General features: G+C 42.2%; 1 protein-coding gene across 1 annotated transcript in view; it reads left to right on the top strand.

Annotated features, from left to right (window-relative positions):
* Positions 1–2,167: 2,167 nt before the first annotated feature.
* The window catches only part of ANTXR1 (ANTXR cell adhesion molecule 1), a 111,652-nt gene continuing 100,424 nt past the window's right edge, over positions 2,168–13,395 (top strand). Inside the window, exons 1-3 of the mRNA XM_074808201.1 lie at positions 2,168–2,688; positions 11,787–11,858; positions 12,559–12,630. Of these exons, the coding sequence (XP_074664302.1) occupies positions 2,537–2,688; positions 11,787–11,858; positions 12,559–12,630 (296 nt within the window). The 5' untranslated portion in view covers positions 2,168–2,536. The remainder of the gene's footprint in view (positions 2,689–11,786; positions 11,859–12,558; positions 12,631–13,395) is intronic.

The raw sequence follows: 13,395 nt of genomic DNA, 5'->3' as shown, positions 1-13,395 counted from the left end.
CTAACATTTTTAGTGAGGGAGGGACAGACAGAAATTCCAACGCCCCCTCCTGTGTCTCACATGAGCTTCCTATTATGGAGTTGCTCTTCTCGGACTGTTGATGCTGCTGTTACCAGACCATAAACAAAAAGACACGTTCTTAAGATAGGCATATGCAGAGGACTAGCCCTGAAGAAAGTCAGAGTTACAGCACAAAGTGTTTCACTTTGTCAGCAGCTCCCTCCATCTCTGAGTGCTCTAAGCTTCATCTGATGCCTCATTCCTTGGCTTCTCCCCAAGCTTTCCTGGGCCTTCTGTCAGCCTGAATCCACAACTAGAGAGTGAATCTGATCTTCTCCTCCATTCCCCCTCCTTTCCCTCTGCTAGCTTCAGACCAAAGTTATTTTCCTGATGTACAGCTTTTTTTTGTTTGTTTTTTGTTAAACTCTACACATTTGTTCATCTTGGGGCCAGTCAGAAACAAGTGACAGAGATTATCAGTCTGCTTTTAATCTTTGGACAGAAACAGACCATAAGATAGTGACAACAAGATAGTTTATCTGGCTGCAGCAGGAGCCCTAGCTGTACCTCAGATCAGAAACTGGCCCCGAGTACTCTTCCAAGATGTCTTAAAAATGGCACATCAGTCCCCAGAGAGGACGCTTTTCTTCTACCCTTCCTATTTTTACATCCTCCATTCAGCTCATTTTCTTTTAAAATACAAAAAAAGAATCCATGGACTAGTCTCGTTCCTTTCCTTAAGGCAGTACAATGTTCAAATACATACACAAACCCCATGATTTGTGCAATTCAAGCTTCCTAGCTATAAAAAGGTTTGCTCCAGCGCACACAGAGGAAATTTTAAAATCACCAAACCCTACCTGCTTATCTCATACATCTTTCTGACATCGTGCTTTATTTCTGTTTGCTGTAGAAAGCCTGATACCCTGACACAGATCTTTTGCCTGTGCAGTAACGAGCTGTGCTACTACTCTCTCTTCAGATTAAGAGATAAATTACAAGACTGACACCCACATTCCCAGCTCCCCTTGAGTTTAGGTATGGAAGTCCAAAATATCCTCTACAAAACACCTGGTTCTGCTCCTCTCTAGCCCTAGAGGAGCTTTGACCTTCAAGGGATCTCCACTCACTTCAGGTCTGATCAGGATTTAGCAGCAGGACGGAAGAGGAACCATTTGCCCACGTCTCTGTTATCACCCTTAGAGGTGATGGAGCTGGTGTATTTGCTGAGCACATCCAGGTGGGGGAGGGAGAACACTCCCAAAGTTTTAATCATCAATGCAGCAAGGTGCCTGACTAATTTGTAATCCAGATGTTTCCACTTCTGTCAAAACTCTGTTACCATGCTGTTTGTCATTTTCCCTTGAAACCTATCCTGCTGCTTTTCCTGATTTTTCCTCAGATTGTTTGCTTGTGATAAGGATTTTTTAACGGCAAATCTAACTCCTTAAGCAATGAGGAACAGCTTGAAAGCCCGACCCAAGTGCACTTGCCTCCCCTGTCAGAAACCTGACCTGCTACCAGCAGTACTGGGACAACAGGTGAATTGCTACAGACGGCCTGAGAGGATTTAAGGTGAAGGTTGGGAGCCCCTCCCGGGTTTTCTGCTTTCGTTCTTGCTGGTGTAGGTGTTGCTCTGTGTGGGGAATAATGCTCTTGCTTTTGAGCTGTCCTGCTCAGGTTTTGGAGTTTGTAGCTGAAGTTACAAACCTCTTGGAAGAGGGTGAGTTTAGGCTCTAGTGGTTGAAATGAGTTTGCTAAGGGTGGTAAGAGGGGGAAGCCTGTTTCATAGGCACACACATTGGTATTTCTCCAGTCTGAGAAAATACAAAGGATGAAACCTGGTGTGGTTTGCCACTTCAACTTTTGTGAAGCTGCTCCAAGTTTTGAAAGGTCTTTAAACTCAGATGTGGCCTACGTGAGAAAACAAAGATGTCTCTGGCACAGTGCTGTGTGAGTGCTGTAAGCAAAGTGCTTCTATGTTCATCCCTAAAGCTGCTGTGGTACGTGTTTAGTGTGCTCGGTGCACGGATGATGTGCTTAAAACGAGACTCCAGGCAGCTTGAGTTTTCGCCACAAGGTGGCATTCTTTGAGCTTTTTTTGCTAAGGGAAAAATAAAACTTAACCATCCTTAATAATAACAATAATAATTAAGGGGAGAAAAAACCTCAAACCCTCCCTGTATTTTCTGAAGTCTGTGACAAAGCAAGATTTGTTAGGAGACTGCTGCTTCTCTTGCAGAACAATGGTGCTGCTTTCAGAGAGCTGCAAGTGAGACAGGGTCAAGTCCCTTTAAAAAAAAAAAAGTGAAATACAGTATTGTGCATCTTGAAATCTGAAACCAAGAAACAGAAGTGCAAGGGAAACAAGGGGAAAGTCTTGCTATTCCTGAGGACAACTGTTGCAAGTCGAGTTTTAAGGAATAAAATATACATATATACGTTTAAAGGTCATTGAATGGCTTTTGTGGAGAAACCTGTGAAATAAAGGACCCTTGGAAGAAGAGATTTCTTTTTCTCCTCCTCTCTGGATATAATGGCCATTGCAAAGCGAAGCATCTTGAGATTTGGCTTCAAATATCTCTTCCTAGCAACTTTTATGCTAGCCTGTGATGGACAAGGTGGAAAGAGAGAGAATGGTGGTCCTGCCTGTTACGGAGGATTTGATTTGTATTTCATTCTAGACAAGTAAGTCAGTTCTACTCTGTTCTTTTTCAGAGAAATCTTTCTCTAGGCACTAACTGGAATGGCACATACTGATACCGTGGAGGTTTTCTTTGGGATTTGGTTTTGTAGAAATCAATGTGTCCCGGAGGTACCTGTGAAACTCCTTACTACTCCGGTTTTGTTTTTGTTGTGGTAACTTTTTTGGTAGGGCTAGTATATAATCCCATTGTGTTCTGTAAATTAAATTGGCACAAATTTTGTTGTGGCTGATATAGAAGCTTTATTGTGTACTTGACCCTGTAGTTTCTTAAAAGAGTGGTTGGGAGAAGGGCAGCACCCTGGTCACCTCTGGTTTCTCTATGAACCGTGAAGGCTGAGGCACTCACAAAAGCAGGGCTTGGAGAGTTATTATTTCAGGCATTAATTCTGCAGCTGAAAACGTGGAGGAAATGCTCGCCTGCCTGGAGGTCTGCTTCTGCACCGCTTGCTCCTTAGCTCTGAATGTTCTAGAGCAGCAACTTGCAGGTGAAGACTGGGCTCTGTGAGGTGGCTGCTCTGTGTGAAAGGGTCTGATTTGGGCTGCTGTGATGGAAAACAGCTAGAAAGCCTTATTTAAAGAGACCTTTATTGTCTCTATGCTGAGTCACATTTTCTTTGTTTTCTGTTAATCAAATGCATATTTTGACTGCTTAACTGTTTATACTGAAGATAACTTCCTACCTCACCTTTTTCATCACCCATTGTGATAGTGTCATCTTCTTGGCACTGGTAAATTTTCCTCTTTACAATCTTCAGATTGTAGATGGAGCAATGTGAAATAGATATGTGCTGAGCTTTGGAAAGCTTTGCATTGAAGCAATACAACAATTTGCAAAAATGTATAAAAAAGTACTAGCTGAAATGATTCTCCTAATTTTCTTGATTAAGAACAGTTATTTTGAACCAAAGGTTTGGAAATACTGGAGAATATGCATGCCAGAGCCATGGTACTGACATTATTAACCATAAATTTCAGAGACAGGAAAGTATTTGCAAGTTGCCAGAAGTGCTCGCAGATGAGGCTTTCTGACTGATCCTCTTGAGTGTTTTGCAGTAGCTCCCACATTCCATTAGTATAAATGAGTTGGAATTACATAACACTTTATTACAAAATACTGGGTAAAATGTAAGACAGGGACACTGGATATGTTAGTATGCCAGTTGTCCTAATGCTCTAGGGGAAAGATTTATTTATTTTTTTTTACTTTATTCAGTGGAAAGATCTATCTGTCTAATGCATTTTGTTGCTTTGGCTGTTCAGTTACTAGTTGGAACACTTTTATTGCTACAAATGAAAAAAAACCAACAGAGCGTGATTTGTACTGCAGACAGCTTTTGCAAACTGCATTTCCCTGAGAGGTGAAGCAGAATTGAAGGGTTTCTCAAGTCTAATGGATGTGCTGTGTTATACCTCAGAGCTAACGTAATTTTAACAGCTACTTATTTCAAGGTCTGTGCTGTCCTGTTACTGAAAGACATGACTTTCTAGGCTTGCTCAAGGGATGATGAATTTGGGTGGAAATATAAAGCTTGGCACAAACCCTTAAGTAGGCAGGCTTACCTCAGTGTATGTATCAAGGTATCCAACAAATCCGGCTTTGACAGTTGCAGGATTCCTATTTCTGGGATTTTTCTGGTGCAGAAATGAACAGGGTCTGATGTAACAATGTCCTTGGTCTCTGGTGGAATTTGGAGGAGAGTTATGATGTTTAAGCAACTAAAGTGTAGAATATGCCATGGACCTGATTGTTTAGCCTTTGAGGAGTCTGATGAGAGACCTACTGTATGTTATCCCATATCCTTTATCTTTAAAACTTTCTTTTATTCCTCAGATGCTAAGCTGAAGTTCTAAAAAACTTGAGTCTCATTTAGCCTGGGTTTTCTGCCTTCTAATTGTTTAGAGAATGTTTTCAGAAATGCTGCTGAAGTCCTGAATGCAGAGAAAGCTGATGCCTATAGAGGCCTTCAGGTAAACTATGAAGCTATAATAATAGATTCAGGGCTCACTGCTTTTCCTTGAAATAGCTCTAAAAATGATTAAAAATTATTAAAAATTATGAAGGACACTGAAGCAGAAGAGATTTACATTCTGAAACATGTTAATTTCAGTTGTGGAAGAAAGCCAATAAAATATTAAGCAACCTACTTTCTGGGATCAAAGAAGTAATATAAAAATAACAAACACAGCCCTGGAAGTCACCAGCACTGGAGCCCTCTGCTGACCCTGTCGCCTCGGTGCCTGGTTGCGTTCAGTGACTGAGGTCCCTGCAGCACCCTGGCTGTGTGCTGCTCACAGGACACGGCCCAGCTGCTGCACTGTTCACGGTCCTCGTCACAGCGCTGGCTCTTCACGCGTACTTCTGGGCACAAGAAGCCCTTCGAAGTGAACACGTAACCCACCAGGGAAGGGGCTCGTAGTATAGGCTGTTCTCATGAAGTGATGCTCTAGCTCCCCGCAACGTTCTCCTTAGGAGACTCCTGCAAACTTGCTGTGTGAACTGGTGAAGGGAAACCAGGTTTCGTCCGGCTGTCTGCTGACAGCTGGAGACATGACTCCCTGCAGATGGCATGCTCAGAGGACCTGAAGCAAATCTCCCATTTCTCATGGTCATGCAGCAGAGGAAAATCCCGTATCCAATCATTCAGAAATAATCCTGTCATGCTACGCAGCCTTGATGTGCATGGGACAAACAGAACAAAAGCTCGAATGATATCAGGTACGCTTGCTAGGTTACAACAGCATCCTTAGCCTCTGTGTGGGCACTTGCATGGCTTTTATCACTTTCAAGAGTTGGCACACAGCTTAGGTAGCAGTAGAGAAGGCCTCTCATGCTGTGACCGTTGGACCTCAGGCTAGCAGAGTTATGTTCCAAAAGTGATGCAAAGACAACCCAGAGGACTGCAGTTTGAGTTGGGCAAACTCCTTGCCAAGTAAAGCTGAAGTTGTCACGCTGTTGTTGGTGCAGTACTCCAACTTTGGAGGAAACTATGGTTTGCCAGCTCTATTGAGAATCGTTGCTTGACATGCAGCAAACTGAAAAGGACAAAAACAGCATTACAAACACCTAACTAGAAATTCTGAGCTGCCTGCCAGCAGATTCATTGAAGGAATTGTTTTCACATGAATTAAGACTGGATTAATCCATTTCTCTTGTCCTGTGATTGCACAAAAAAAAAAAAGGTGGAGAGGGCTACAACTCAAGCTGTATGTTATTTGCTATTTAAGTTATATGCAGGATCTAGTCATCCAGAGTGCTGAGCATCTCAAAGTGAAGGTCATACCAAGCCGAGCCCAGTGTTGTGGAAGGTAAGGCCAGCTTATCTTGGGAGAATTGTTGAGAGAGCTGCTCCTAGATGGCACATCCTTTTGTGTTACTGTGGTGCTGAGGGGTTTCATGGATTGAGGCTCCCATAGGGTGAAGAGTAGTAAAACATATGGCAGGAGATGGTGCCAAAGGATTTACAGCCTGAATGTGAGATAAGAAATAGGGCTTTCATTAAGAAGGAAGAAGAAGAAAGCAGTGAGATGTTGATAAAAAAGCAAATATTTTTTTTCTGATGTCCAGTTATTCTAAAAATATCATCCATGCGACTACTTAATAAAGACTATGAGCCACCCCCTAACTGACATGGTATCTAGTGCTGTAGTAGGGAAACACCCACCATGAGCACAGTTGGAATATTTAGAAGCAGCTCCCAGATTAATTTGTTTGCAGGTAGGGAGGAAGGAATAACAATGAGTAAGTCATCTCAGTAATCTTTTGCTGTATCCTCTGTATGTCAAAGGTGTTATTTCCTATGCTCCTGCCTGTTGTGTGCAAATAGTAGGCATTTTATACCCATGTGCGGAAGACACGCAAGGAACTGTACATGTGTGAAAGAAAACTTGGCTCTAAAAGATCGTTGGCAAAATGAAGCAAGTAATCCAAGATGTTTCCTGTGATCCCTTCGTTATTCAGCCAGACGGCTGATCTATTTTTAACCAGTTGTATTGAAGTGAAACTCCTGCTCTAGAAAGGCTAATAGTTGTTTCTTTGAATCGAGCTTTAGTAGCTGTAGTTACCATGACTTAAGTGGGACTAAATCCAGATTTACACTCAGAGTGTAGAACAACAGAGGGGCCAGAGTGGGATGGACAGCAGACAGACAGACACTCTGCATCACCAGGCAGGGAGACTGACCTGCATGAACCTCTTCTGATAGTCGTGACCCTTTGCCTGGGAAACGTGAGCCCCCCAACAGAGCTAACCACAGGACCCTTACAGAGCTGAATAATGTTCTAGCCACCCTCATCTGAAGAAATACAAGCCTTTAGCAGGCAATGGTAAAATTGAGTGTCTGCAGAAATAGATTCAAAATCAGCTCTGCTCTTTGTTGACCTAGTCAGTGATGCCTTGATTGTTTTTGTGGAATCACAGGCCTGAATCCAGAGCAATATATGTATTTTGTTTGGATGGCAGGCGGCTGCAAGTGTATGAGGGCATAGTTTTTCTTTGTTTTTAGCACGAGGGTTGAGGGATGCTAGCAGGGTAGGGTGGAGAAATTTGCACTATCTTGTGTCTTTTTGCTTGTTGTCTGAAGGAACGTAACTAACTGAAGTCTGCTGTAGGCTTGCAATTGCAATGAGCTAAGTTAATATGTGAAATCCTTGCCCATCAACACCTGTGTACATGTTTTTTAGACAGTGGTGAAGCTAAGGTTAACTATTCCTTCATAAAAGGGATGGGTTAAATACCCTACATCCAGGATTAAGTGTGTGCTTGCACCACTCTGCACTTTAGCTACTGTTTGATGGAAATCCAGCCCATGGTTACTTGTTGATTAGTTGTTTGTTATGTATCCCTGCCAATCAGGAGAGAAGGATGTTCTTGGGCTGCGATTGGGCTTAGAGTCTTATTCTGCTCTGAACTGGACCTTTATAGACCCTGTCACCTCAAATGTTTGACCATATCTCTGGTGAGCTGCCCTGTGTGAAGTGTCGCACAGCACAGTAGTGTTTCCTCAAAGAACTGCATCACCTCCCTAACACCTTTGTGTTAAGTAGTGTTTTCAGAAGAGCTCCTGAAGTATTTGGAAAGACAAAGGACACTTTTTGGCTCATTTGTGTTATTTTTAAAGAGCTCAATAAAAAGATGCTGCAAAACTTCTTGGGTCAATGCCACCTCTGACAGCTATGAGACTTCTTGAAGTTAGTCCAAAACTGTGGAAGTTTATGGAGAATTTGGATCAACATCAGTCTCTGAATCAGGTGTCTTTATGTACTTCTGTCAGCTGCAGTGCATGTAACTGGTGTGAAATCTCTGTAAGAGTTTGTGGGCTTGATCCTGTTTTCTTCTAGTTTGTCAATTAAATGAAACCATGGGTATTCTGAGAAGGTGCAATGACAGAAATGGAAATAAGGAGTCTAAAAAGTGCAAGAAAGACAAACTGTAAGGAGGTTTGAGTTGCTGTGGCTTTGCGTTACAGTGCATCTTGTCACAGTGAGGGGGAGAAAAGCACCTGCTGGAGGGCAGAGTTTAGCCAGAGCTCTCTGTGTCTGGAACTGTGGGGCCACGGGGAGTGTTCCTCTCACCCTTGCATTTAGATTAGATATACAAAATGCCAGCACAGTTGACCACAGAATGTATCATTCCCTTGTTAAAGGCACAATGGTTTACTTAGTCTTGATTTCCATTTATTGGGCTTTTCTCCAGCAAGAGAATTTGGCATCCTCATGATGAGCCTCTTCTTAAATTGCAAGTTTATAGCATCAACCATTCAGCTGCAAAGTGTTGGCTCGCTGATCGTCTTGTTTCTCTTTGGCAATATGAGGAGATAACGATTTTAATTTTGGCTTTTATTGTCTTAGATTTAGGCTACAGAAATATTTGTCCTATTCAGAGTCCTTGGCCTGCCTTATGAGAGGCTTCACAAGTGACAAGTGCCTTTTACTGCGGGGCTTCCAAATAACCCAGCTGAAAGGCTTAAGCTAGTACTGTAAGCTAATGGTGGTTTTGTAAACTTTCTATTGACTGCAAAAGCTTTAGTTTTGTTGGGTTTATCCATTCTATGTCAAGTGAAGACTGTGAGAAGTCTGAAGTGTGTTTCAGAAGATGTATTTTATGTAGTAGAGGAGTACCTTTTCCTAAATGCAGACCTGGGTGTTTATAGCTTGGCTTTACTAGGTAGAGAAACTAACTGCAAGTAAACTGCAAGCTGTCCAGCTACAGATGGAAATCCTCCTGTGCTAGAAGGAATGATGCATAGTCAGCAGAAGTGTGAGCCTTCATTGTGAGACCCTTTTATACCTTGCTCTGGTAGAGCTGGAGAACAAATGGACTGTAGACTATTCCAATTGCCCCACTTCAATGGAACTGAAAGCAGAAACCATTCTCCTTCTGTGGGATAGAGTGGGTTTGTTTTTGTGATTGTAGCAATGGTAAGATGTTCCCTTAAAATAGATGTTTAACATTCTGCTGCTCCTGAAATTCAGGTTGTTCCTTTTGTGTGTTGATAGATGTGTGGGAAGGTTTCACGGAAAAAGGGCTGTAACTTCAGATGCTTGGAGTTTTGTTCCAGAGGGCGTAAAGGTGGGGCTGTTGGTGGGAGAACAAAGTGACGATGATGAAGTGGGGGAGATGCAGCAGGAGCTGAAGCCATACTTGTGTGAAGAATTAAAAAAGCACTGCTTACCTGAAAAAACTGCCCAAACAATTTAAGGCCAGTGGAACAACAGTTGCAAAGACAAACACTGAAACAGGATGTGCTATTGACTTATTGACTGGCACGTCATTGAATTGAGCTATTGGGTTTTAAGCTTTATTCTGGCAAATACTGTTTTCAAAAAATGCATGACTCCTCAGAGCCATGGAAAATGACAGGGATTTTAAATGATGACCTACATACCTTAGGTGCTCTGTGGCTGGATCTCATTCCCAGCTGCCTTACTGCAATAGTAATTTTAAGTGATGATGAACTTTTGTTCAGAGAGGAAGGAATAACCATACTTTTTAAGACTAACGTAGCTTTTAGGGCAGTGTCCTGTTGCAAGTGGGGGCTGGCTAGAGCTTCTGTGTTGGCACAGGCTAAGCGCTAAGTTTTCCCTCAACATGAAGTGTAATATAACCATGTCTTATCTGATGGCTGGGAGAAGGTTGGTTAGGATGTACTTGTGAGAGGGTCCTAATGTCACATGTCTGCTACTAGATGGTTCAGAAGACATGTGAAACTTTAATGAGGTGTACTTTTTTTGAGAGGAGGATATATGGTCTAAAGCAGCATAAATTTCACTGAAGGAGGTAGTAATTGCTTTATGGTTAACAAAGCCTTGGCTTCATGTGTCTTCTGGAGACTGATGTAACCACTGCTATGAAGTCAAGGGTTTCTTTTATGCCTTACCTTGTAAAGGCAATACTTATTTTCCAGGCCAGTTCTCAGAAGTGATTTGGGCTATTTGACATTGATGGGACTGGAGTGCCAGTCATATTCAAGGTCTCAGAGTTATTCCAGTTGCACCTGGGTTTGAGCTTTGTGTGTCTCTGTTCTATCAGTTTGCAGTCTGGATGTAGCAGGGGTTAAGTTTCTTGTTTGAGAGCAAGTCCTGATGAACCTCACCCTTCATCTGTTATAAGACACCGATTTTGCCACTGTCTGTGTGGTTTAATTAGTTTATCAAGACCCTTGCTATTGGTGTTTTAGTCCTCTCTGATACACATTTGCATGGAGAACAAGTAATGATTTCAAGTCCTGGTCTGATGAAAGGAAAGAGAGTCAAGAAGTAATCTAGCACTATTAGCATTTGCTTATAATCAAGTCTCCTCTGCAGTCTGTCCCTTACAATCATGGACAAAACAGGGGTGCCTGTAAGGTTATCTGATTGCCCGCAAGGTTATCTCATTGCCAGGAAGGGTCCTCGCTGCGTGTCATCTAAGGCTGCCTTTGGACATACTGGGCTCATATAGAGAAAGAACGGCTTAAGGTATCGTGGAGCCAGTGGGTAAGGCCAAGGTTTCTACTGAATGGCTGTAAATGAAAACCAGGTGTGGGGAGAACAGGGAAGGAAATCTGTGTGACCTGCCCGATGTGGTTTGTGTGCTTGCTGTGCTGCTAGGAAGTGAAGTAATGCTCTTTGCAGCCCTGCTGGGGCTGGCTGCACCAGGTGTGCGAGGCTTGGGTGAATCTATTCATGGCTGTTCTTTGCAGTCCCAGATCTAAGGTAGAACAGAGGCAGGTCACATGTCTTTTCTTTCTGTGAAGTGAAAAAACATCTTCTCAAACGTTCATCTTTCCTTCCTCAGGCTGCAGATCAGTGAAGCTTCTATTAAGGCTGGAATGGTTATTTCCCCTATAATTATTTTTAATTGTAAATAATTAATTAAATAAGTGATGACACATTTATTTTCTAACACTAGGAAAGAATTTTTTTCCAATATTAATATTGAAGTGTTTATGCCAGAGGGGGCATTTAGTGCTGAAAGTTTCTGATTAACCTAATTTTTTCCTGGTTCTTACAACATAAAGCAGAAATATCCAATCCCATTATAGTCCATGGTTTATTTTTCCGAGGAGTGAAATTAGTTTGTTTTGCCTTTAACTGAGGTGTGAAAGAATTAGCCAGAACAGTCAAGATGTGGACCAAAGGTGTTTTACTTTTCATAGTCTCTAGCACAGTGGAAACGCTAGAGTAGTTTAATAATCTGTTCCTCTAACTGCATTTTATTCTCAAAATACACTTGAGCTAAAAGCTCTACATAATGGTATGGCAAGTGAGTTGGTGGAATTAATCTAAAATACTGTGCAGAGACAGGTCTTAGCTCAGGGTTTATTTGTTTAAGGCTGTGCTAAAGGTCTAGTTTAACTGCCATATGTTATTGCCAAGCATAGCCTCAAACACTTGCATGGAGTGTAAATTATTCTTGCTTTTCAAAGTTAAGTAGGAAATGTCGTTTATAGTTTAATATATCTTCAAAGGAAGAATATGGACAGTGAGTGTTAAAATAAAAAAAAAAGGCTAGCTGAGCAATGTGTAACAAAACTTCAGGCTGGGAAAACTACAAAAGCAGCAATTAAACTAATATCTCCTGTAATAATTGTTTCCCTAGATCAGGAAGTGTCCTGCACCATTGGAATGAAATATATCATTTTGTGGAACATTTGGCCCGCAAGTTCATAAGGTAAGAAGTGCTGCTTTGCAGGTAGCCGAGCGAGGAGGGGCTGTGTGCCAGCGGCTAGGAGACCTGCTCTCCATTGTGGTCAAGTAGCACATGCTGGTGCCGGTCCCCTGGTGGAGAGTGAGTTTTTCATGCTTGTCTCAGATCATCCCATTGACTGCTTTTCCCCAGATTTCTGTCATGCAGCAAATAGGAGTAGATAAGCTAATTGTTCCCTTTTTTTCTGCCTGACTTCCATGGGTCAAATTGTATTTTTGTGGGGAAGGAGTCTTCTTGTTTGATGTGCCTCAGGTACAGAAGTATGGATCTGCAGGGAAAGGCCTGAGGCTGTAGCTTTCAGGTGCTGAATGCCTTGAGACTGGATGAAAAATCCCCCAGGCCAGTGGGGGATGTGTTATGATAAACATAATTAACTTTCCTTCATCTCCATGGTGACACCAGGACGTATTTAAGCCTTTCTTGTTTTAGCAATGGTAAGGTCACGATGCAGGTGCTATTTACATCTTTTAGCAGGATTCCTTGGGGTTTACCTTGACTAGGGAGGCCCAGGGCAAACCACCTTTTGCTGCTCAGTCCTGTCTTTCATCCCGTTCAGTTATCATCTAGATAACAATCAGAGCACCCTCTGTGTTTGGTGTTATGCATACAGGAAGCTCTGGTCTGGACCACCAAATTAATTTACTTTTTTCCTCCCCTTCTCCAGCCCTCAGCTGAGGATGTCCTTCATCGTTTTTTCAACTAGAGGGTCAATTCTAATGAGGTTAACAGAAGACAGGTAAGAAGTGGTTTAAAGGTGCACAGCAGCTTTTGTGTCCTTGTAGCTTCCTTCACCTTCCTTGCTCAATGATTTCCAGTCCCCTATGAGCAGTGTTGTGACATCTTTGTGCCTCTCAATTTAATTGTTTGAATCATCTGCCCATTTTCACTCATTCTGCTAGAATGCATTAAGGCCTCTTAAGGCAGAGGTTGCCTTCTTAATTTTTAACTTCTAAATGTCTTTCTGTCAGCAATTAGGGTTTTAACTCAAACTGCTTTCATGGAGGGAGTCTGCCTCCCACAGATTTTCAGGCTTTTGTCAGAGAACAAGAGCTGTGTTGCCTTTGAAACATCCTTAGGGAGTTTCTTCTGCAAACAAATAGATGAAACTCCCTTCCCATAAAAAGAAACTTAAAAGCTGTCAGTGATACCCATGCTCTTGAGGTGAACATGATTTCTTAGGAGATCTGAAGGTATGTTACAGGCAAACGGTGTTTAGGACAGGTTGCAAAAGTGTATATTTTTTGGCAATGACAGTTTGATTACCACGTTTCTGAAGCATGTTCCTGTCCTTCCCTTGTAGATACCCAAGTTACTCCCAGTAAAACCTATGGGATGGATTTTGGTTTTTACTCTGTTTTCAAGGAGAGCTGGATGAGATCCTTTAATCGCTCTTGCTTCCTCTGTTAACTTCATTGCCACGTGGAGCAAAAATATATGTAACACATGTGAAGGCTGTGTAAGTCAGCATGTGTTTTACATATTGGCTGTCTATGAAATTGCA

Source organism: Strix aluco, chromosome 28 (genome assembly GCF_031877795.1).
Source record: "Strix aluco isolate bStrAlu1 chromosome 28, bStrAlu1.hap1, whole genome shotgun sequence".
Lineage (NCBI taxonomy): Eukaryota > Metazoa > Chordata > Aves > Strigiformes > Strigidae > Strix > Strix aluco.
This window is presented reverse-complemented; position numbering and strand designations above follow the sequence as displayed.